This window comes from Emydura macquarii, unplaced genomic scaffold (genome assembly GCF_026122565.2).
Source record: "Emydura macquarii macquarii isolate MOO-44397 ecotype Brisbane River unplaced genomic scaffold, CSIRO-AGI_Emac_v2 contig_3295, whole genome shotgun sequence".
Classification (NCBI taxonomy): Eukaryota; Metazoa; Chordata; order Testudines; family Chelidae; genus Emydura; species Emydura macquarii.
In genome coordinates this window covers 1,271,142-1,297,630 of record NW_027133432.1, presented here as the reverse complement: position 1 = coordinate 1,297,630, position 26,489 = coordinate 1,271,142, and the positions used below count along the sequence as shown (strand labels likewise).

Genomic DNA, 26,489 nt, shown 5'->3' with positions numbered 1-26,489 from the left:
CTTGAGTGATCTGCTGCAAAGCTTGAATACCGACACTAGATTCTTTGTAGCAGATTCTCCCTGCTGCCCAGAGGTTGACACACACAGAAAAAGAGCAGTTGCAAAGTCAGTTGTGGCTTCCTGATCCTCAGCCGCTGAATCCCACGGTGAATACAGAGCTACACAGGATCAGCTCTAACTTGCCCCACTCGCAAAAGATCCCTGCAGTGGAGATTTGGGTTTAAGCAAAGCTTCTCTCGGACGTGCCCCTTCCCTTCCCTTCCCCTAACTTACCCATCCTCACAGATGGAATGCCTCTGACATCCTTCCCTTTTGCTGGGGATTGGGGCATGACTGTGATATCCATTTAATATTTTTTAATGCTCAACACTTGACAGATTTTTCAAATGTTTCACAAAGCCAAAAACAAAAGTCAAAATTGGCAGAATTTGATATTCACTTCACTTGATCTGTTCACGATAGATCACAGAATACTATGGGAGGAAGCCTCAGTCCTACAAACCATGAAATTTGAAATACCAAAATACAATGTAAAGTTGTAGCCGGGAGGGCTGGTCCCCCTCTGAGGAGGACCCAGAGAGGGAGCCAGACCCACCCTGGATGACAGAGGCCTGCCCCAGGAAAACACCTGACCGGAAGCAAGGGGGTGGGTCTAGGCCTTTAAAGGCCCCAGTGGCCCCATCTCACCAGAAGCAGGGGGGTGGAGCTAGGCCTTTAAGAGCCAGGCCGGTGAGCTCAGTTGGAGGGAGGCGGCCGAGGGGGAAGGATGCGTCTCCTCCGGAACTCCTAGCCAAGCCCGGGCCGGGGAGCCGGGCTGAGAGGGAGTGGCCGGCCTTAAACCCAGCCTGGGGATCGACCGAGGCCTCCCCCAGGTACCCTACAGCCTGGGAGTTGGAGGGACCACCAGAGACCCCCACGGCCTGGGAGCTGGAAGAAGGCCCGTCAGGGCTCCCCGAGGATTACGAGCCTGAGGAGAACCCCCCGGAAACACCCGGGGCCTGAGAGCCGGAGGTGGATCTGCCAGAGCAGTGCCGAGCCTGGGACCCCGAGGACCTACCGGCCCTGCGCGAGGCCTGGGGACCGCAGGACCTGGAGGAGCTACCCTTCGAGGATGAGCCCATGGAGCTCCCTGAGCTGCCGCCCGTGGACAAGGAGGGCCTAGCCGGTATACTGAACCTCAGCGACCCAGAGGAGGCAGGTACCGGGGGTTTCGGGGAGGAAGAAGCCCAGGGATAGCCGCACGTTAGTGGCTGAGTCAGGGGCAACCTGGGTGGCGTGTCGCGGCTGGAGCCCCGCCGACCCAGTGGCAAACGCTGTTGCCACTGCCAGGGCCCTGGGCTGGGACGCAGTGGAGACGGGCGGGCCTGCGTCCCCCTCCCCCTTCCCTATCCTCCGTGAGGAAGCCTTCCCCGCCGTGCCGTTCCAGAGAGCAGCTTACTCACCTGCCAGCCCTGCTCGAGGGCCTGGCTATAGACTGTTTGCCTCGCCAGCCCTGCTCGAGGGCCTGGCTATAGACTGTTTGCCTCGCCAGCCCTGCTCGAGGGCCTGGCTATAGACTGTTTGCCTCGCCAGCCCTGCTCGAGGGCCTGGCTATAGACTGTTTGCCTCGCCAGCCCTGCTCGAGGGCCTGGCTATAGACTGCTTGCCTTGAGAAAGGCGCAAGACTGCTCCCAGTGAGAGGTAGCCGGGAGGGCTGGTCCCCCTCTGAGGAGGACCCAGAGAGGGAGCCAGACCCAGACGCTGCTCCCCGATTCCAGGGGCACGTCCACAAAAGTACTCAAGTATGCACACACATTTACCAAAATCTAGTTTTATGAATTTCATAAAAACTCCAAATGTTCAAACTCTGTCCAAAAGCAAAATTTATCTCAGTAGTATTTTTTTCAAGTGAAAAGGCATAACACAAGCAGAAACATTCATTTTCTTCATTGTATTCTAGTTGTAGAAGCAGATAACATAGTAAATTAAGTATGATTTTCATTAAATGTATGTTATGAATTAGGTACTGCCACTATAAACACAAAAATTGGATTGTAAATGTAATTTGGGTACATTGAGTTAGTTTTTCAAAGATATTTAGATACTTAAAGATGCAGATAGGTGCCTAGTGGGATTTTCAAAAGTGTCTAGGCAACTAACTCCTTTTAAAATCAATAGGAGGTTTGGTAGCAAGGCACTTTTGAAAATCCCATGGCAGGGCACCTGCCCCACACTGGCCAGGAAAGGGTTAAGAGGTCCCTAGGGAGGCTGCAATAAAAGGTAGCCAATAGGAAGGAGCTGTGTGGCAGCTAATCAGGGCCCAGGAGACCAGTATAAAAGGGAGATGCAGAGCAGAGCAAGCAAAGTGACTCCCAGGAGCTTGAAGAGCGATGACTGTCAGCACCCTGCTCAGAGCAATGGCTGGCTGCTGAGGCTCAGCAGAGCCAAATGCCCTGAAGCCAGGGCAGAGAAGATACTGGGGCTGTGGGGAAGTGGCCCAGGGAAATCCCCCAAGGAGCTGGGGGGAGGAGATGCAATGGAAGTCTGCCACACACACAGGTTCCCTGGGCTGGGACCCCTAGTAGTGGGCTGGCCTATGTCCCCCCTCTCCCCCAATCGCCATTAGAGCAGTGGCCACAGTGGGAAGTGGCTGGAATGGACTTCAGGATCCCCCAGAAGGGGGGAACACAGATTGTGAGGGCTGGAGGGCCGAGTCATGAGAAGGAGGGTCCAGTGGAGAGAGGACGGATGGCGAGACACCACAGAGAGGGGTGTTTGCCTGGCTAAGAGCTGATTCCTCAGATAGTCAGCAGGAGGTGCAAGGTAATGTTACAATCCTATTAGGCACCTATCTGCATCCTTAGGGGCCTAAATACCTTTGAAAAGCTGGCCCATAGTCCTTAAACAAAACTAACTTTTTCTTGCCACTGACTATATATTTCTGTTACACTGAAGCTTTAATGATTTTCCCTCTATCAGAACTCCCATGTGAGGAAGAAATATTATTGTAGAGTTATGCAAACTCAGGCCTGTGAGTGTAATTTCCATATACAGAAGTGAGCCAATAAGAGGAATGTAACATTGTAGAAGAGGTATGTTCCAGGATAGGCCTTAAGTTGTTTAACAACTGAAGTAGGAAGATATGTCTATGTTTGCATAGATATTATCTTTGGTAACAGAAACCTGGAATACTGGAATTGGATTGTATGATTATTTAATGTGCCAGTTGAAAATTAAATTCGATAGGCTCCATCTAGTGTCTAATTTAGCACTTTTTTCAATGGTCAAGAATGTGTAGACTGATGGATTAAATGAACAAACTTCAGTGCAGTTTTTTCTTTCTTTCATTGTGATATGGAGAAAAATATTTTCATTGCTTTGTTCTTTTTCTGAACTAAAGACACAAAGGGAAATGGCAGCTGCTAAAAGAAATTACTGCAAAATTAAAAATAAAAGGAAAAATGCCTAATGTTAATGAAAACATCTGATTTGGAGAGATGAAAGATCCTCAATTTACAGATTTGCTATCAATAAAAGAACCAAGTTCTTAAAAGGCAAGCCATTAAAACAACCACATTTAACCAGATATAGTTAGAACCCTCTTTCAGAGCTCAGGTTTAGTCCTGCAAGTTATTCCATGTGGGAGGTCCCCTGGGTAGATATAGAACCCACTGACTCTAAAAGGATCCATGTGGGCTCAAAGGTCTGCCCATGCAGAATTTTGATTTCTGCATCTTCCCAGGGGCTATTGTGAGCAACACTGAGACAATAAATACTCAAATATTATGAATAATGCTTTGACCAACTCATGAGATTTTTCTAAGAACAATCCTGAGAATTTTAACTATTTTATGTTTGCTTATGCTAATATTGAGGGGGGAAAAGCTTTACAGAATTTTGTGCCAGATTTTTACAGATTAAACCTTGAAAATCAGAGTTGAAAATGAAAATATATAAACTAGTTAAAATCAGTATGATAAATATGTTGCATGTTTCTTTTTCTCTCATTCCATGGTTGAAAATTGTTCATTTTTTAGTCACTCATACAAGCTGTAATGGAGTGGTAGTCAAACATAAGCACTTTATTTTGCTTGTTCCTTCCCAGAGAAGGCAGATCTTTGAACTAAAACCTTTGAAACATTATATTAGGATCACAATTCACAAACCATCCCTATTCAGTAATAAGAATTAAGCATGTGACCAAGTGCTTTGCTGAACTGAGGCCTATGGTAATAATTTGATCCCATCCTGGCAATGTTCCCAAGTGAAGCATGCAGCACACATTAGACTCAGATCAGCACTTAACTGGCTGTTCCACACTTCAAGGGACACTGTCTACTTTTCCTTGAAAGGTCATCTTCTGCTTTGGAAAGTACTTCCTTGGACTTGAAAAATGGTCAAAACTAGACAATCCTCAGGGTTGTCTCCCAGAAAATAATTTACATAAAAGGGCAGAGAAGCAAGCCAAGGCATGAAAGTAAAGTGGACTGGTGTTTAATTTTATAAACATAAAATGTCATGTTTACATAGAATCAGCCAACGTAAAAAGAAAACATTCTGAATAAAACTTATCATTTGAAAATGCTGCACAGCTGGAAAGAAATGATAATAAAAATATTTAATATCCAGGATCTCGAAAATGTTACTGTTTTATAATGCATTAAATATGTGGAATCATAAAATTGCTAGGATCATTGTCTCATAAAATATCTTTAATCTTAGAACTATTTAGCAACTGGAAAGGTTACTTCATATTAATATTTACAGCTAGTCAAGTGAATGAGCAGAGGGAGGCATTTTATGGTTCTACGGTTGCCATTGAAACAAACAGTACGTTACCCTACCAGCATTTATGCTCCTAACGTGACAAATGCTGACGATGACAAAGAAAAGTTCTATAGGGATTTGGACAAACCTGTCATATCTACATTGGTGTCAGATAAACTGATTATCATGGGGAACTTTAATGCAAGAGTTGGAAATAATGGGGTAATCTGGTGGCATGCAACTGGACCGCATGGGATTGGGAAAGAGAATAGCAATGGAACTCAGCTGCTTAGTGAGTGCATCAAACAGCAATTAGCTAACATGATACCTTTTTCTGCCTGCAGGACAAAAAGAAAATGCCCTGGATGCATCCAATATACAAACAATGGCATCTTATCAATTACATCATCATCTGGCAGTGAGATCAACAGGAAATACAAATTACTGCAGCCATGTGCGGGGTAGATTGTTGGACACGGCATCACATGATCAATTCCAAACTGTTACCCAACCACTGCATCACAAGTTTACTAGTATTAGCTAAACCAATCAGATGGCTCAACGTAAAGCACTTACAAGATGAAGCTACATAAGTACACCTTTGTCTGACTCTGCTGACTTGACTACTAATGTTATTGTAAACAGTGAGTGGAAGATTTTTTGCAACTTTATATACAAAAAGCTGCTTTTGCCACCTTGGGTACAGCAAAATGATGTCATCAAGATTGATTTGAGACTGATCCAGAAATTCAATAACTACTCACTAAAAACATGAGATGCGTCATCAAATTTTTGTATCCCGTGTCTATGCAGCACAGTTATAACATACAGGAATCTGTGTCATGACATCCAATCTAAGCTTAGAGATATGCAGGATCAATAGTGGAATGTCTAGGGTGAAGATGAAGTTCAGGGCTATGCCTATTGTCATGAAACCAAAAACTTCTATTCTAATTTAAAAGATGTAAATGGTCTTACAGATATAACTACTGTGCCTTTGAAGACTGCAGATGACCTAACACTCATCACCCCAAAGAAGAAATCCTTCAGCGATAGCAATGGCATTTCAGTAATCTTTTGAACACACCATCCAACATCACAGACAAGGCACCGTTAAAAGTAGAGGATCAGCCAACATGTAATAATAACATGGACACAGCCTTGTCCCTTGATGAAGTCAGCACGGCAATCAGTGCCTTGCAGAACTTCAGGGCTCCAGAACTCCAGATTGGATGGCATTTCTGCAGAAATATACAAATATGGAGACGAAATCATGCTGAGGCAACTGCATGAACTATTTCTCAATATATGGAGTACTGAATACGTAGCACAAGACTTCAAAGACACTACCATTGTCTCCATAAACAAAAGGAAAGGTGAAAAGTCCAACTGTGGTAACTATCACAGTATGTCATTATTCTCCATTGCTGGAAAGGTTCTGAACCAGAGTATTCTTTGATCATCTGCTATGCAACATCACTCATAGCATGTTATTGGAGTTGCAATGTGGTTTTAGGCCAATGCAAGAATGGTGGACATGATATTTGCAGCCCATCAGATCCAGGAGAAATGCAGAAAACAGCACCAGGACCTCTACATTGGCTTTATTGACATGGCTAAAGCATTTGACACAATCAGTACACCTGAGCTTTGACAATTATGACATCAGTCTAGCTGTCTGGAAAAATTCACCAACATTCTGAGGCTACTTCATGACAGAATGCTCAGATGAATTTGTGTAGATAGTGTTCTGTCTGACCCATTTCTATCACCAATGGTGTTAAGCAGAGCTGCAAAACTGGCCCATTTTTGTTTAGGCTCTTCTAGGCAGCAATGCTTGATGATGCTACAAGAGACCTGAATTCTGGTATCCAGCATCCACTAGAAAATTATTTAATCTGAACAGGCTGCTCTCTTTCATGAAGGTCTTTTTCAAGGCAATTTTTCATGATCTGCTGTATGCCAATGACTGTGCTCTAGAGGCGCATACTCTAGAAGATACAACTGATTACAGACAGATTCACAGAGTCTGCAGAAAGGAATGAAGGGACACTCTGAAAGAGACAGGTCATGTATCAACCAGTGCCAGGGAAACCCTACACAAAACCATAAGTCCCCATCAGCAATACATATCTGAATGCTGTTACAAACTTCTGATATACTGGTAGTATATTGTCAAATGAAGTTACTATAGGCAAGGAGCTGACAAGTCATATCAACAAAGCCAGTTCACCATTTGGCAGACTATCTGGCAGAGTCTGGCAGCAAAATGGTATTAAGCTTCAAACCAAGCTAAAAGACAATAAAGTGATTGTGATGTCCAACTTGTTGGATGGGTTTGAGACCTGGACCTGCTAGAGGCATCACATTAAGCTTCTGGATAAGTTCCCTTTATCACATCTGTGTGCCATACTTTGCATCAAGTAGCAGGATAAAGATAACAATAATGTAATTACTCCACCGGGATTGAAATCATACCTGTATCATAGTGTTGAGGAAGACCACCACCAGAATGCCAAAGAATTTGCTGTGTGGCAAACTGGAAATGGAAAACTGCATGGGGGCAGCCAGAAGAAATGCTACAAAGGCGCACTGAAGCATAACTTGAACCAGTGAAACACTGAGGCTGACAACTAGAAGTTGTCAGCAAGAGATAGATGATGCTGGTGATCAATAGTCAACAATGGGGTTCACCAGTTTGAAATAAAGCACTGTATGGATCTTGACGCAAAGAAGATGAGTCTCAGCAGGCATGGATTGTAATCTCTTCCTTGGTATCAAGTTATCTATGAACTTCATGCCAAAAAGACTGTCACTCGTGAATCAGCCTTTTTAGCCACAACTGTACTCACAAGATGAAATACCATCATCGGCGTCATCTTCGGTAACAAAGGACAACAATGATTTCCGTTAAAAGCTCTTCCCAGAGAGACATACCAAAAAGATTGTAAGGGAAGTAACCACTTTAAACAAAACACCACCACAAATTGATAATGTTTTCTTTTTCTTTCCTCAATAACAAAATAGCCCTGGTTAATAATTGTGATGGTTTCGCCTGGTCTTAAATCACTCTGTTCCCTCAGGTATGTCAAAAAACACAAGTGACTAAATAGTGGGAGCCACACAGCTAAATTGGTAGCAAGAGAAATAATTAGTAAGAACTGGCCTACCCTTTTTTGTTTCTCTGGACTAAATATTTTAGGAACATTTAAAATAAAATCACTCAACGCCCAACTTAAAATGACCCCTTTCTACACTCCACAGCTTCATAGCTCTGCCTTAGGAAGGGAGGCAAGTATCATCCCCCTCATTTTACAATTAACTGAGGGATTGCACAAGGGCACTTCTGGCAGAACTGGGAATAGAACCCAAGGCTGAAATCCTGACCATGCTGAAGCCAATGACAAAACTTTCATTGTCTTCAATAGGGCCAGAATTTCACCCCAGGTCTCTGATATGACAGACCCAAGTCATTCATTCAAATAGAATGTGCTAAGTCTATTTCTTGTAACCACCACTCTAACCACTAGACCACACTCCCCTCCCAGAGCTAGCAATAGAACAGCGGGATCCTGACACCCTGTTCCCTGGCCTAATCAGCACATCACACTCCCACATGTAGCAATATGGTATTGCCAACCTAGAGATAAAAATCATGAGTTGAACCCACTCAAAAGATCAAAAATCATATATCGAATGCCCCAAAATCAAGAGATAGGTGAAAAAAAAATTAAAAAAGAAATTATACTGGGTTTTTTCAGTCTGTTTTTAAATTTTTGAACTCCCCGTGCCCATCCCAGTGTGTGTGTGACAATTAGTGTTGCCCGCTCTCTTAAATGTTCTGAGTAAGGTGATTTTGCCCCCCTGGTGAATGGCCTCTCATCTCTGCCTGTTCCCTGTCCAGCAACTAATCCTGTCCCCACACCAGTCCCCATCAGTTCAGTCTCCGATCAGCCTCCACCTGTCCAGTTCAGCCCAGCTTCACCTCTGCATCTGCTGGAGTTCTTCACACAAAAACAGCCCAGGCCTGGTGGGGGCTGCAGCAGGGTCTCCTCTCCCCTTTCCCAGCCTTTGTCCTAATCTCCCTTCTCTACCTGTGGTTCAGACGAGACTCTACTTTGCTGCCTCTTTGAGAGAGAGAAACTGACTGAAGCAGCAACACCAGTGGAAGCAGGTGAACTGCCTCTATATTCTCTTCCCGCAATAAGAGGGCATCACTCTTTTATTAAACATATTCCCAAGAATTATGCCTCTGTGCTAGCCTACTAAGGAATAGACCATAAGATTATACAATCATTTTTTTAGTCTGCACAGGAAGTTGGATCACAGAAGTGTATGCTTTTACATAGATTATCATCAATAGAAGCATACAGTACCATGTATACAGGAGATCACTTTCACAAAATGTTTGATTTCCCCTGTAATTTCCCTTTTCTGAGGGGCTGCCTGTGAGGTCTGTCAAATTCCGAGGTGGGCTTTAAAAATCTTGAGAGAGATCAATGCTGCAGCTATTAGCAAGGGTGAGTATGGGATTACTGCCTCCTCTCTTTTCTCCGGGTGTCTCCACACATGGCTGCTTCAAGGGGTTGGTGGCAGGGAGTTCTCTATGGAGTGCTTTCAGCCCTAGAACTGGCTCTGCAGCTGCTTAACAGATCTTTAAGGAAGAGTGTAAGGTCCATCTCTTACCTCAAATGCCTCTCTGGAAGACAGGTGAGATGGGCAGATGAACTGTACTTTATGAGAATTGTTCTTTTTTATTATCATTAATTATTTCTATTTCTGTAGCCCCCAGTCAGGATCCAGGCTCTATTGTGGGGCACACTGTACAATCATTCAGGACGACATGGCCCCTACCTCAAAAATATTACAATCAAATTTAAGATGCCGTGGAACAAATTGGAATAAGAATCAATAGGTGGAAAGGGAGGATGAGGATACCAGTATTAATAATAATATGAATGTATATAGGTTAACTTTGTGTACATTTTCATATTTTCAGTCTTTAATTATTTTTCAAGGCTCAGCAAAGTTATTCATATTAAAACAACAGTAAATCAAGATTTGTGTGCACATTGGATTTTGCACAATTCACAAGCTGGGTACATTGAAAAGGTACAAGAATTTTTGTGCATAAACATTTTATATTATGATCCTGTAAGTCTAATTTCTTTACAGAAAATAGAATCTTTTGTGGAAAAAACAAATAAGGAACATTCTCCCAGTTCTTTACAGCAGCAGAATTGTTGTGTCCCTCCATTTTGGCTGATTTTTCCCCCCATCATCGCTGCTATGAACAGTAGCTTTTTCTAAAATCAAATGTATTTGTATCCCAAATACGTCCCCTAAAATGAATAAATATGTTATACAAAAATGCTGTATAGCATGTATATTATATTTAATATACTGGAATATTTTTCTAAAATATCCCAACAACCAGTCAAATCCAAAATATACATACTGAGTTTCCACAATCGGTATCTGCAGCTTTTGTCTTAGCTTCTGATTTTTGCCTGATATATGCATCTATTAAATTATGCAAACTTGTAACTTGAGCCATGCCAAAGAAACATTTTCTAAATATAAAACATTAATAGAACCATAAAAATTTAAAACAATAATTAAAATTGAGTCTAAAACAATACATAAAATTAATACAATGGGCCTTCTGAAATAATCTGATAGAAAAAGGATAAATTTTTAGTCATTTTGTGCTTCAAAGCAAAGGTTTTTGACAGTCTAGGGATTGCAGAGACAGAGATATGGACAGTATTTGTCCTGTCTGAGAGAATCACAAATAAAAGGGCAGAATGATGCTGTACATAGAAAGTCAGAAACTTAAAATGATCAGTGACCTATTCTTATATGGGCTTTAAAATTGAAAATCAAAATCAAACAAAATCCATGCCCACAGAGGTAGTCAGTGAAACAGTAACTGAGATGTCACATTATTCACCAATGGCCGCTGAGGCATTAGAGTGCTTCAACCTCAATTTACAACAAAGATATGTGACAATACGCAAAAGAAATGTATCCCAAAGCACTCTACTAACCCTTATAGTATTATGGAATATATACAGGAATTATTTCAGGCCCAACAAAAAAAGCCCAAAACACAACACCTTTGGGATTAAACTGCTGCTGTTTCACAATACACAGCAACATTTTACAACTGTTTAAGACAGAAAGTGAAGAAGAATACCATATTAAATTGCACCTGTACATTGGAAGGTAAGACTAAAGTTACCCAAACTGGAATTTAAAAGTACCAGAGGCTCTTTGAAAATGGTCAAGAACTTGATTTTACATCTCATCTGCATTATGGTACTTTGAATAGTAGGCTACCTGCTAACACTATTCTTTGGCATTAGATAAGTACCGATTCAGTTAAGACCTGCCATCTACTTACTCATCAATCCCACTTCCTGACATACGCTGACTTTTTCCTGGAGTTCTCCCATCTAAACACTGATTGACCTTACTTATACACGTAGGGAAATAAACCAGTCTGTCTCCCCATCAAGAGAAATCAGAGAAAAATAACACACTATATTAAACAAATATATGACAAAATACTTTTATTCATTAGTTCAATATGGACCAAATTCTATTGTTAGACTTGGCACCGTAGTTAGGATTATTATTATTAGTACACTAAATTACCGTAATTCACAGAAACAATTACAACTCCTTCAGAAGTTAAGATAGTAATATACAAAAGCCCTCATCTGATTCTCTGTTAACTTTTGAATGAACTCTTATTAGCTTTCTGGGCTGAGAAGGCAGACAGATGCACACCGTGCATTTGTTTCCCTATACACCCAACTCCTTTCCCACATGGCCTCCCCACATGGTCTGGGGACAGTGCCACACGTAGCTGATTCTGTCTTCTGCACAGCAGGGAAAGAACCATAAATGGATCACCAGGGAACTGCCTGGCAAATGGCCGTCAAGTCACCCAGAAACAGACTTATACTGAAGTAGATCAGTAACGAATTTATTCTTCTCTTCTACAGGATTTTAATTTTTCCCCTCTGGAGAAATGGAAAGCTACTTGACACTACAGAAAAAGTACTATCAGTGCCAAAACCTAAACCTGATTTCTCCAATGAGTGAGTTTATATCCACTGTACAGAGCTATTCCAATTGTACTGCATCAGTAAATATTGTGTAGTTCCGTACTTATCTTTCACAGCTCATCTCTTCCTCTAAACTTGCGGATCAAAAGGATAATCATAAGTCAGTAGTGGCAGTTCATGTCTCTTTTATATTGTATAGACAAAATGTATATGAACTTTTGTACAGCATGTACTGACAGGAGGGATTGACTTGTGTTTATGACACTGCACTGGAGCAAAATTGTATGGGTGTTAATCTGAGCTCTGCAGACTCCTTGTGTGGCCATGGGCAAATCACCAAGAACCACATCTTCAAAGTGCTCAACACCCAGAAGCTCTCATTGTTCCTTTGGCACCTTTTAATTCCAATTTAAGATTAACAGAAGCTGCTGGAAGCTGAGCGCTTTTGAAAATCTAACCATTTTGTATAGAAACCTAAACAAGAGCTGAGGTCTTTTGAAAATCTAGCTACTTACATAGGTGCAAAAATGGGAGCTGATCGGTGCTGAGCCTTTTTTTTTTTTTTTTTTTTTTTAAATCTCTATGCCTCAGTTCCCCATCTGTATAATGGAAATCACAGGAGAATTGTGGTGATAAATTCATTTTATTAAGTGCTCACACACTATAGAAATATCCATAAAACAAAACAATAAAAAGCTACAGAGGGGAGCATCTTGAAAATACAAAAACATTTTAAGATCTTGCCAACTTCTCTTCGAATTGAGAAAAAAGAACTCACAGCTAAAAGAGTGCAAGACAACCTGTTCCTTTGTGTCTCTTTTTATGGATTAAAGTTTACATATTTTTCTCTTTTATGAGAACAGATTGTTTTTGCACTGGAAATGGAAGGTCACAAATGATAGTTTCAAGTTACGAGTTTCAGCAGCACAGAATGATCATGCTGTGTTATATTTTTAATTACTGCATTAGAATTTAGTCATCAACATACATACTTCAACACCACAGTACTGACCTCAGCAAGGCTCTCAATTACCTCCAGCCCAAGCTTGTAGGTGAGTGCAAGAACTTTATTACAGCTACACTCAGTGGTGAGGTAACGGGTATCTTAGCTTATATGTTAGGTATAAGGTGGCTAGAAAGCAAGGGTAAGTGGTTATTCTGGGTATCAGCAGAATCATAGTCTGGTAGGTGGAGCCAGTCCTGGGTACCTGTCCCAGTGAGTGATGTAGACTCTAAATTACTTCTTTGTTTTGTCCCGCCTCACTTCTCTAGTGGCTGGGACAAAAGCCGTGGATATTTTTACCCTTATGGGAAAGGGGAAGTATAAAGATTGTGATTGCTGTAAACAAGCTTTGTTGCAAAAGTTTGAACTGATCCCTGGAGTACATAGGAGAAGGTTTTCATGGCTCAAAATTCATGTTCTATGGAGCTTATTCTCTTCTATTAAATAAATTCTCCATTACATTTTTTTCTCTTTTACCTCTTTTACTAGTATTCCCCGCAGAGTTTACCTCTACCAGCTAACACATGTCAAAATGCAACTTGCCATGACTACACTAGAGTTTAAAACATGTTAATTAAAAATGTAGATTGCAGCCTCTTTCCCTAAACCAAGAAAGACTAGTACTATGTCCAAAGTCTGTTCTGGCCCTTCCCTTTGGGCACAGTTTTATTCTTCAAACACAAAACTCACAAAACAACACCAAATCAAAGCTCTTCTCATGACCCAGGATCTTCTGCAGGGTGTCCACAGACCTTTCCCTTTGTATCTCTCTCCTTGCTCCAGAGCCAACCACAAATGCCACCTTGCTTCCTGTAAACCTCTCCCTACCCACTTCTTCCACTGAGGTCTCTCAGCCCTTTATAGGAATCACCTGACCCCTTCCCAGCTGAGTCTGATAATCAAACTGGGCTGGTTGGACCTAGGCTCCTGGCCCTTGAAGGGCAGATAACCCTGTTACCAAATGTTTTAGCTAACATATTTTTCAAAAAAACCTTTTGTCCTAATCTAGACAGGTCCAAAATGGCTTCATCTCTTCACATTTCATACTGATATTTTTCATTTGGACAATTTACATTGTGCAGTGCACCACATTGTTCTCCTTTGACCCACTGGTTATTTATCAATTGCATATAATGTTATAGTACTTGGGCAAATAATTTCCAGTGGGGGGTTTAATTTATGTTTTGTCTGTTATGGGAATCTATGTACACTCACACATACATTCTTCTCATACTGGATTCAAAAGATTTAAGGGGGAAAATTAAATCTATCAGATCCTTTCTGCTATCAGTCTAATTAAGTCCAATTAACTACCACTACATTTGCCTAATACAAATGAGCAGTCTTCTCTTCCACTTTTTCTTTCTTTTAGTTTGTTACACACACACACACACGCACACACTCCTAACACCCTAAAAGAGTGTACCAAATGTTCCTTCCCACAAGACCTTCTAGCAATGCCAGCAAAAAAGAGTGATCTAATAAGAATGACACTAAAGCCTTTGTCTACACCAGAAAGTTTTGTCGATGCAAGTCACAGCGATGGTCAAAAAGCGCTGTAATTACAATGCTTGTGCCTGTCCACACAGCACTCATTGTGTTGCCGAAGCACATCCATAGTTGATGCTCTAGCATTGACAGTGAGAGCAGTGCACTGTGGGCAGGTATCCCACTATGCAAGTCGCCCCCTTGTTCCGCTAAGAGTTGTGGGAAGGCAGAGAGGATTGCAGAGCACCCTGGGTGCGGACTCAATGTCCCATGATGCAGTGATTTCCATCCTGTCATTCCATGCGTTTCCGACTGTGTTTTGCAGCATTTTTCAATGGCCCCAGTTTCCTGAGTGTCCACTATCGCCATCTAAAGGATGGATCTTGCACTGCTCTCCACTGTTGTCAGTGCTCTGAACACATCACAGCTGGTCATGCAGTATATCATGAGCTCCCAATCAGAACTGGAATTTAAGGCACCTGACCTGCTGTGGGCCATGCAAACAAACAACGCTGGATTACTGTTTGTATTCACAGAGCATCTGCACACAGTGCATAACTGTTTTTGGGCACGTGAAACAAGCACTGAGTGGTGGTATCGCATTGTTACACAGGTCTGGAATGATGAACAGTGGATGCAGAACTTTTGAATGTGCAAAGCCACCTTCATGGAACTCTGTGTGGAGCTCACCCCTGCCCTTCAGCACAAGGACACCAGAATGAGAGCTGCCTCTCGATGGAGAAGTGTGTGGCAATTGCTCTCTGGAAGCTGGCAATTCTAGACTGCTACCAGTCAGTCGCTAATCAGTTTGGCGTCGGGAAGCCCGCCATTGGAGCTGTGTTATCGCAAGTGTGTAGGGCCATTAATCGCATTCTGCTACGAAGGACTGAGTCTTGAAAATGTGCGTGAAATAGTGGATGGCTTTGCAGTGATGGGATTCCCTAACTGTGGCGGAGCAATAGATGCCAGACAAATCCTAATTTTGGCCCTGGACCATCTTGTGACAGGTACATCAATAAAAAGGAGTACTTCTCAATGATACTGCAGGTGTTTGTGGATCACCATGGGCATTTTACTGACATCAATGCGGGTTGGTTCGGGAAGATGCCTGACACATGTATCTTCAGGAACACTGGCCTGTACAGAAAGTGCAGGCAGGGACTACCTTTCCAGACTAAAAGATTCCAATGGCAGACGTTGAAATGCCCATAGTGATCCTGGGATACCCAGACTACCCTTTACTGCCATGGCTCATGAAGCCTTATACGGGCAACCTGGATAGCAGCAAGGAGTGCTTCAGTAATAGGCTGAGCAGCTGTCAAATGCCAGTTGAATGTGCATTGGGCAGATTAAAAGTGCAATGGCGATGCCTTTATGGCAGGTTAGACGTAAAGGAGGAAAATATTCCCATGGTTATATAGCAGCCTGCTGTGTGCTCCGTAATATTTCTGAAGCTAAGGGTTAAAAGTTTCCCCCTGGATGGAGCGCAGAAGTGGATCCCCTTGTGGCTGAATATGAACAACCAGATGTCAGGGTTATTAGAGGGGCACAGTGGGGGGCCCTTTGAATCAGGGAGGCCTTGAGGACTATTTTGACAATGAGCACCAATATGGTGTCTTTGTAAATAGCACTGTGCCATGTTATGACTGCTATCCAGCTTGCACTATATATCAATGTGAGGTGCACCCACCATGTGCAAGACACAAATAAAGATTGCTTATTTTGCACAGAGTGTGTCTTTATTAAATAACAATTATTCACAACACATATTAAAAGTTGGGATGGAGAGAAAAAAGCAGTAACGGGTAGTGTGAGTTATGACAGCTAAGTGTAACTCCAGCTATCATTCTGGAAGCTGTCCGAAAGGGTGGAGCAAAAGGGGTACTGAGATGGGCCAGGAGTTTGGTAGGAATGTGTCAGTGGAGTTTGCGAAGGGCATGGAAAGCAGTTCTGTACTGGTTGCAAGGGACCGGGGGGTGAGCATGCAGGAATTCAGTCTGCAGCATTATGAGTGACTTTAGCAGTTCCGTTTGCTCCTCCATGGCTTTTATCATGTGCTCAGGACCTGCTATCACTTGTTCCTGGTTTTCCCTCCTCTCCTCCCTATCAATTTTCTGATTTTCAGTGTATCTCTATGCCCTTTTTTCTTTTCTTTTTTTTTTTCCACCTCAGAGAACTGGAGGAGTTCTTGGAACATCTCCACTTTGCTTCTTTGTGCTTGTTTTTTTATCAGCCGTAGGCACTCGGCAGGGGTGGGGGTGGGGGATTCCCCTCAAGGGCACATATGTAGAAGCACAATACAATTAACAGAAGCATTGTTGTGAGTGCAATAGCAGCATTGATGTATTGCTGTAAAATCTCCTAGGCATGGTGAGTTGTGTCCGGGGGGAAGGGGACACTCAACCTGGGGAGAAGATTCTGGATGGTTGTTTGGGGTATTAATGCAGGTAGATAGTGAAAAAAATTTCAAATTGTGCCACCATTTTCCACAGGCAGGGGCCATAGAACTGACATCTCACTCCTGAAAGTAAGCAGGGATGCTAGGGTGCATCGCCTCCATGCGACAGCTTCAGACTGGGTCCTATGCTACTTGCCTGTGTGCTGCTTTGGTCCCTGCAAAAGTGATTGCCTATTGGCACAAGAAAGTTTCCTACAATGGGAGAAAAAACAAAGCAGTTCTGCTGAGCAATCTCTGGCAGAGCATTGGCGAGTACCTCCAGGAAAGTTTCCTAGAGATCTCTCTGGAGGATTCCCATGAAATCTCGGTGTGCATTAACACACTTTTCCGCAGCACTGCCTAGCTGCAAAGGGGAATGGGAAGCACATGCAAACACAGCAACTCTTGTGCATTTCTATCCCTTTCAACCAGCTGTATAATGCAACAAAGCAAAGGATACCTGTACCTCATGTAACCAAGCAGCATCAGCTGGAAAAAAAAAAACCCACATACCTAACCTCCCCACTCCTGCATCCTGCACACCACAGCTGGAGGGCTGGGACTGATTCGAACCCCCTGGGGTTGAGAAAAGGACCTGGCTCCCCATGTCAGCAAATGACCTGGTCCCCTGCTCCACACCATCCTCCAGCTCGACCTCTTTGTCCATGACTTCGTTGGGGTTGATTCTAGTTTCCGGTGCCTCTGGGTCTGCAGAGGTATCCGCTGGTCTCTTGGTGGGGTCACTGCTGAGGATGGCTTCCAGCTCCTTCCAGAAGCGGCAGGTCTTTGGTTCTGCACCAGAGCAACGGTTTGACTTCCTAGCCTTTTGGTACCCCTGCCACAGCTCCTTGATTTTTGCACAGCACTGCAGCATGTCCTTTTCATAGCTCTTCTCTGCCATTAAAGGAGAAATCTGACCATAGGTATCATAGCTCCTTCAGCGGAAGTGGAGCTGGGACAGCCTCCTCTCCCCAAATGCTGATCAGGGGCAGATGGCTGCAAGGCAGTGGAGTTCAAACTGATGGCCCGAGTGGTCAGGAGATGACCATTGTGAGACACATTGTGGAGGCCATTTACCGTGACATACCCAAGTGTGGTGTGGACAATGACGCTTTGTCACTAAAAGTTTGGCGCAAAAAGCTCTATGGCTCTAACTCAGGTGGTTTTATTTTGTTGCAAAATCAGGGGAGTTGGGTCAGCAGGGGCGTGATTTCAGTGGGTACACCACCACTGTTTTGGCACAAAAAGCTGACTTTAGTCGACAAAAGTCTCTAGTGTAGACCAGGCCTAATTCATTTCACTCTGTGCTTCTAGTACCATTAGGAAGGCACTATTTTAATGAACACATACATAAACATCCTCTAAAAGATTCCTTCCCAACAGGAACCAAGAATGCAGAGACAATGATAAAAAATGGGAATACATCTATGCTGCACTTCATTTAAATCCCTGTGCAGGCACAGGTTTATTCTTTCTTTTCAATATTTTGCAGATGACACATGACTATTGGGCATATTTTCAAATACAGACACTTAAGATGTGTTAGCAAAACGTATGTCCAGCTAACAATAAGTAATAAGTAAGCTAAATAAGTATTAACACATGCAAAACCAATACATGCCTGAACAATATGTACAATATGTTTGTTTTCCTATTCACAAATGTATGGATCTAGTTTAGTCCCTGGTTTTCACAAACTAGACCTAATATGCCGTATTTCTCCAGATTCTAAGACAGAAATCTGGAATTTATTAAAATGCATCGTATCTATCATAAGATAGAAGAAATAAACTGCAGCTTGATATGCACATAAACTTATACATTTTAAATATATTCTTGTTGAATTTACAATTTTAGAATAAAATTCAGACTTGAAGCAAGCAGATGCAACTTTTTATTTTTTAATCTAACCAAGATCTACACTAGATTATTAGTTCTTTTTCTTATAGAACCAAGCAGCAACCATACTCACAGTTTTAAAATCAGAGGGCCTGTCTCTCATTACATTAAAGCTGCTTTACACTACCCTGACAGCATAAAAGGTCTCTACAGTGAGCGTTAATGTAATTCATGTCCACTTTAAGGCCTCCTTTGAATGCAAAAATGGTGTGAAGCAGTCTTATTGTAACAAGGAATAAAGCCTTATGTTTTTGACACAAAGAACATTCCTAAAATAGCGAGAGTTCTGTGGCACTTTAAAGACTAACACATTTATTTGGGCATTAGCTTTTGGGGGCAGAAACCCACTTCATCAGATACTGAGTTTCTGCCCACGAAAGCTTATGCCCAAATAAATTTGTTAGTCTTTAAGGTGCCACAGAACATTCCCAAGTACTCATTTCATTCTGTTCTTATTCTCTGCTATCTCCAGTGATTTCCTTTTAAAAATCCTGCCAACAAATTCAAGATTAAGTCGGGATTGACTTCCTTGGACACTATTAATTCATTCTTTCCAAAGATGACTTACTCCTAACTTAATAAAAATACTTCTAAACAGATTTTGGGGGTACTTTGGAAGGTATTTTCAAAATATGTCCCCAAGAAGGAGATCTCCACTCTCTCTGCGAAGTGCTCATCTCCATCCCATCTTCAAATTACATGAATTGAGCATCGATCAGAATCAATATACTCAGAGCAGTTTTCAAGAACAAAGTATAAATATTTCTAGCAAAGGCCATTTTAATGTGTTTGTGATACTGCCTCCTTCTTATGATTATGAGGAAGCCTTTTCTCTTTTAAATGGTAAAATGATTCATCAGTTCCTCACAGCTCCTCTGTGAGCAAACACACTAACTACTTGGGTTAACACAGGCTACAGGGGGAAATGTTTGTCAATATATTAACATCACACCACTAACTTCCTTTCTCTATTTTACATCTCTCCCAGATATTTTGCAAATATAGTACTTGTCTTATTGTCATTGTGTTTTAAGTTGTTTCAAAAACATTTAAAGGAAAGTACAAAAAGGCTATCATGATTACCTGTTCAAAATGCTTGTGTGTACTCCTATTGCTCAGGTGCTGATTTATTTATATTGGCATTCGTTTCTTGTTTGTATTGACTTTAATAACGTGATTTTTATTTGTAAGGCCATTCAAGCTCTAGGTTTTATTTGCTTGATTTGTTGTACTTTTATATCCCTACTTATATTCTTTTGACTCCAGATTTCTTATTGAGATGATATTTAGATGAGATGATGGATTCCAGAGCATTTTTTATTTATAAATCTAAGCTTTACAACTAGCATCCTTAGGCGACCAAATATGCAATTTCTCTCTCAGCTTTTGAGCAAATGCTAGAGAAATGGTTGGTAAAATTCTGTCTTGTAACAGCACTGATCATTAAGCATACCATACTATATTCTGATCTCAGTTACACTAATATAAAACTCATGCTGCAAAAATAACTGAAAATTCCATCTCTGGAACATTCAGTGTTAGAGACAAGCTAAAGCTGATGACCCAAAGACCCCTTACTTTTGAGAATACCTGTATCCAGATGTACATCTTGTGTCTGGCACCTCTCTTTATAACTGATGGAGCCAAAACTCTGGATCTGGAACTTGGGGGAAGTTTGGTCCCAATTCAAGGTTTGCAGCTTGGACCCATTTTGTTTATGATTAATTTTTTTTTTTTTTAAAGCAAAAAGGACCTAACTTTTTTTAGTCTCTTTATTTTTACTTATAAAGCAATATGACACATTTTTCATATTTTTAAAAGTAGAACCCTTGAACATGGACAAATATCAGATTAAATTTGGTGAATAGGCACATATAATGTCCAATAACACAAATGAGTTTTTGGTGGCTCCATCAAGTATAAATACACACTTCATAAAGTTCAATGGAAGAAGCAAAAGTATTCTTCAGCTATTGCTGGAATTGTGGTTGGCCTCTTCATTTTCTCTCTCTACACTCTGCTTGTAGGGGCTCTTATCCACAAGCATAGTTTTAACTATCATCCCTATACTGATGATTCACAAATCTCTGCCCCCCTTCATTCAATGTAGTATCTCTTTCTGACATCTTTTCTAGATGTCCAGTCATCATCTTAAACACAGCATAGCAAAAACTGAGCTCTTGATCTGTCCCACAAGCACTCCTCTATAATTCCTTTCTCTGTCCCTGTGGACACCAACACTGTCCTTCCAGTCACATGAATCCTGGGGTCATCTTTCACTTAGCCCTATTACTGGACTCCTATATTCAGACCATTTCTAAATCCTGCTGCTTTTTCTTACACAGCTCTACAAAATGGATTTTCCTCTCTGTTTACACAACAAAAATTCTTCTCCAAGCCATCATCATTTCATGCCTTAACTATGGCAACCTCCTCTTTACAGGACTTAACAACCACAACTTTGCTCTCCTCAACTACGCTCAGAATGCTGCTGCTAAAATCGGCTTCTTGGTTCATCATTCTGATCACATCATCCCCTCTTTGAATCTCTCCTCTGGCTCCACTTCACCTCTGCATCAAACATAAGCTCTTTTAAGGCCCCCCACTCTAGCAGGCTGATCTAGTAAGCTATCATAAATTGACACCTGCCTTCACTCTGGCAAAATTCCTAGCCCTTACCATCCACCTGTCAGCTTCTACCTACCTCTATGCTTTCTCCCATCCTTTATGCATGGAAAAAATCTCCTTGATAAACTCCAAACAGTTAGTTTCTCATCATCCTTCAAATCCCTCCTTAAGACTCACCTCTGACATGATGCCTAAAAACTATCCTATCCTGCTGATCATGAAAATCCAGTGAATAGGAGTGAATAGTTACGGCTTCTTTCATTTTTTTTTTCTTTTCACTACTCACTTCCTCTCTACTCCTACCCCCACTTAAAAAAATACAATATATGTAACTAACAAATTCATTAAACTGACAGATTAATTTGCTTGTATTTTTTATTCCCATCCCTAACAATCTGTTTAAATGAGTCAAACTTGCATGTGATTTTAGACATTTGATTGCCTGCAAATTCCTATAGGTGAAACCATTTTATACATTGTATTTTAATTATAATACTTACCATCATTTTGAAAAGCCATAAATTGCATGTCAGTTAACATTACAAGTTCTCCAGTTTGGAGGCAATTCAATTATCACGCCACCTTATTGCCGACTTCCCCCACTGAAGTCCTACACAATTTCACCTTACTAAATGTGTTACAATGCTTGTGAGATGGGGTGGGTGAGATAATATCTTTTATTGGACCAACTTTGGTTGGTGAGAAAGACAAGCTTTTGAACAAAACAGAGCTTTTCTTCAGGTTTGGAAAAGGTAGGCAGAGTGTAACAGCTAAGTGAAAGATCAAACAGATAATTTAGCATAAGTAGTTAGCACATATTCCTGAATGGTGATTTATAATATGTGCCAACTACTTATGCTAAACTATCTGCTCAACCTTTCACTTAGCTGTTACTCTGACACTCTGAGTGACACTCTGAGTACCTTTCCTGAATCTGAGGAAGAGCTCTGTGTAGCTTGAAAGCTTCTCTCTCTCACCAACAGAAGTTGGTCCAATAAAAGATATTACCTCACCCACCTTGTGTCATTAATAATCTGGGATTGACACAGATACAACAACATTACAATGTTTGTGTTATTTTTCCAGAAGTTATAAAATTTTGAACGTAATTACAAGTTTAAAGCTTTTTCCTGAATATAATACTTTACTTAACCCTTCTTTGTTCACTTAATGCAGAAAAAAAGGTTTCTAAATCCACTAATTAATTCCTGCTGGGACCGTGACACCGGGGAAAATATGATCTAAACTTGAATAAAAAAGTATAAATGACAACTATTTTATGCAGAAAATCAAACAGCATTATGAAAAGTGAAGGATGGAGGAGTGTATCTCCATAAAGTGAGCATGTGAGGGATATCAGAAGAAAAATCATGTCAGGTAAACACAAACAGACAGACATAGAGATTAACACATTTGAATCAATGTGTTCAAGAAACAATTCCAAGACACCCACAGGCAACTTCAGAATGACAAAACCAAATAAGTAAGCATTCCAAAAAGCCAAATGCTACCTCTAGAATTTCTCACAGAATCCCTCTTAATGCTATTTAAAGACAAGTTGTGGTAACAATGAGATGGAATCAGCACTTTGTCTAAGCCTTTTCCGATTATTCTACATGTGTTTAACATCCATGTATTTCTACCCTTGTGTTAATTTTTTAATCAAAAAGAAACACCTTTATTAAAAAGCACAAAATGTATTGCTTATTAGTGCTTAGTGTTACCATAAATAGATAAAGGAAAATTGAAATGATAGGATGAAAACATTTTATGTTTAGTTCAGGGGCATATTCACTAAAGAGACAAAATTTTGCAAACCCCTTATTTCTCGCTAAAATAATATCCCTGCCCATAAACATTTTTTCACTTTCAACACTATATTATGGCAGATTCTTGATATTTTATTGACGTAAATAGAATTTTGTTTATCCTTATTCTGAGATTAAGAGAGGTGTTTTGTACAGATTTGATGTTTTCTTATGACGAGCTCTGAGTGTTTGCCCCATTCACTGAAACATGCTTCACATTTTGAAAAATAAGATGAAGCGTTAAGTACAGGAGAACAGAAACCGCAGAGAGAAGCACAAGCCAAAAGCCCTCAACTTATAATTGTAACGTGAAAGAGGAGAGGAAAGGAGAGAGAAAAATCACTAGCTGATGCTAATGTGGGACTATTTCAACTCAGAATGCAAAAGAAAAAAAGGTGCACACCCAATTCAACAGATATATGCAATCTCTCCCAGATGAAAATACTATGAAAAAAAAAAGTACAGGAAAACAAGCGAAAGATGAAAGTGACAGCAGGACACATACAAAATGTTTTTCACATGCAACATGTGTAGAATATACCTAAAGCTCTTACCTTTTTCACTAACACTTTCACTTTCTATTTCCACATCTTCACAGCTAGTATATTCTGGTGTTGATGCCCCCTCTTCTTCAGAGCTACTGACTGACATCTGCCTTGTCTTTCCACCTCTTTTTGATCTATGAGGCTTTGGAGGGGATGGCCGCACTGATTCTGACTGGTCAGAACTAAGGGAATCATTCCTTAGCATGGTCTCCATTTTCTCCCGCTTTGCTTTTCGCATGAGAATAGCAGAGCTAGGATCAAGGCGACTCTGTTTTTTAAAGGAATCATGGTTCTTGGATTCTAGGTGTTCTGTAGGAACTGGACTACATCTGGGAGTTGGTGGACTATGATTAGCTAATTGTTTAGAAACAGAAATTCTTACATCACCTGTTCTTTCTATAGAGTATGATCTCTGACTTTCCATAAGAGATTTTCTGTTCTGAGTTCCCTGTAATGGTGAGTGTTTTCCTAATTTATTCTCAGGTATCTCTGCTTCCTCCATTTCTGTATGTGCCAAAGCTACATCACTGTGCCTCCTTTCATGCCGTACTTTACAAACTTCTGCATGCATACGCATCTGTTGTTCCTCAGGGTGTGGCTTCACAGGATACCTTGCCAGATTTGGGTCACTCCTATACCGAGTATTATACTCATCTTCTTTCCTTTGTTTTTCCTCATCAGCTACCTTGCCTTCCTCAGGTTTTACTGGCAAGTCTGGGTAATCCTGAGACCTTCCTTTTTCCAGCCTTCTACTTTCATGCCTTTCTTTACGTTCCCTGTCATCTGCTTGTACTTGTTGAAGTGAAGACTTTGGCACACGTTTACGCTCACTTTTTAGACCTCCTTTTCCATTCTGTTCTGAAACCAATGCTGTCTTCTTCCTACCATGGAAAGAAGTAAAACAATGTGACAAATCTAATAATAAAAAAGCAAACAGTGGAGCCAAAGGGTACATGCTCCCTGTAAACTGTAGATGTGGAAAAGACAATAAAAGCTAAGTAAGCTGTGGAAAAGAACATAGAAAGGTTTTAATCTACTAACAACTATTCTTTTCAGCATTGTTTCCTTCCCTTTCCAATAGGAAATTATTATAGTTTTTACTCTGGTAAAGTTTTACATTTTATAATCTATAATGAATGCATAACTCACAAAGAATGTTAACGTAACATGGCTGACAAAGCAATCATTTGCAACAAATTTAAAAACCAAATGCATAATTGCTGGAATTGCAGTGGGATAATAGAGTGATGGCATACTTTTCTTATGCTATTTTTAAGCCAGCAGCTGTGGGAGGTGGTCTGGCATGACCACCTATTCACATTCTATTTCAAGTACATCGACATTATATATGTAAACATCATAATGGGAGATTTTTCATATAGGCAGCGACAAAGAGAATCAGTGTGCATGTAAGAAGAAGTACAACAGAATGAGTCTATCCAGAGACAATATATCTATCTTGCTTTATTTTACTCAACCCTAAAGAAAACAAGTACCCATTTCACATAAATCTAAAGATTAAGAAAATTCAAAATAGGCTTTTGAGATAAATTAGTGGAATTCCCATTTTTGGTAATGGGAAAGTAGAACGAATTTTAATGCATTGCTTTGTGTAGTCAGAATGTACAACAATAAAGCTGCCTGAAAATTATGCCCTTCTACACTTGGCAAGCTGGAGTTGGATTTATGATTCAAACATATTTCTTCTTAGGGGTCTCCCAATCTTTGTCCACTATCATAATTGATTAACCAATTTTTTTAAATGTACCCTATATAAATCCAGGATGCACACTTTGGAAAATATTTTGGAAAGTCTTTGCTGCAAATGTCTATATGAATACTCTATAAATCTGTCCTGGGACCACCATCTCAAAAAGAGGAAGGAATTAGTTCAAGACAGAGAATGCCTGAAGGGAAAAACGATCAGAATGATTTATGATATATTGTCTGTATGGCACTCAAAGTATTCATGATGCTTTACAGGCATATAATAAGGGAGAATATAAACTCTTTAAGACAGATACCTATGTCTCATTCTGCAATCCCTACTTTCATCAAGTAGCTGACAAACAGTCCCATTGACTTCTTCCAAGCTTTAAGAGGACAACACAGAGACAAAGACTGGGAGAAAGGCAACATTTTAAAACATCATAACGTTTAGCAATTTAGTCCTCTTATATTCCCATCTGGCCCCTCACTTTCTATGCATTTTTCTCTTATTATAAAGTGTAGTTTATATATAGCCATATGATTCCTATCTTTACTAATTTCTCCCCTTTTCTCTTGCTCTAAATCTACTATGTTCACCAACTGCTTTACACTCCAATTATATATTATCTTTAACCGTTTACTTCACTCCTCTTCCTGACACTAACTCCAACATAATCCTCTCATCTTCTCTCACTGTTTACCATATGGCAATTATCCCTCCCCTTAGCAGATAAACAGATCTTTGAATGTTGGTTCAGCAGACATCAGAAAAGACATAGTATTGTTCCCACTGCCCCCAAATCAAATTTTGAGCACGGGATAGGCTAGGAAGTGATACTGAGGGTTATCCCCTAAATGGCTGAGGGGGTAGCCTCCCAAGGGCTAGTAGTCTAGCCTGCTGCAACTCTATGGTCCTCTTCAAAGACTTCAAGGCCCACTTTCACACCCCAGCTGCACTCCATTGTTGCTACTGTCTCTCTGTGCATGTGTACTGAGATAACATCGCCAGCTTTTGGGTCTTCCAAAAATATAAAAAGTTGGTATGACTAGACAGCCAAGCCTTCTTGGAAGCAGAGAGCACACAGATATTGGAGGTAAACAACAGAATTGCTGTCAGCTCCAATGAGCATTTATGAATTGGATCAATGC

At 40.9% G+C, this 26,489-nt stretch overlaps 1 protein-coding gene across 1 annotated transcript in view; it reads right to left on the bottom strand.

Moving 5' to 3' along the window:
- LOC137143063 (regulating synaptic membrane exocytosis protein 1) overlaps positions 1-23,905 on the bottom strand; it is a 259,921-nt gene extending 236,016 nt beyond the window's left edge. The window contains exon 1 of the mRNA XM_067532653.1: positions 23,640-23,905. Within this exon, the coding sequence (XP_067388754.1) occupies positions 23,640-23,868 (229 nt within the window). The 5' untranslated portion in view covers positions 23,869-23,905. The remainder of the gene's footprint in view (positions 1-23,639) is intronic.
- Between the last annotated feature and the right edge of the window lie 2,584 nt (positions 23,906-26,489).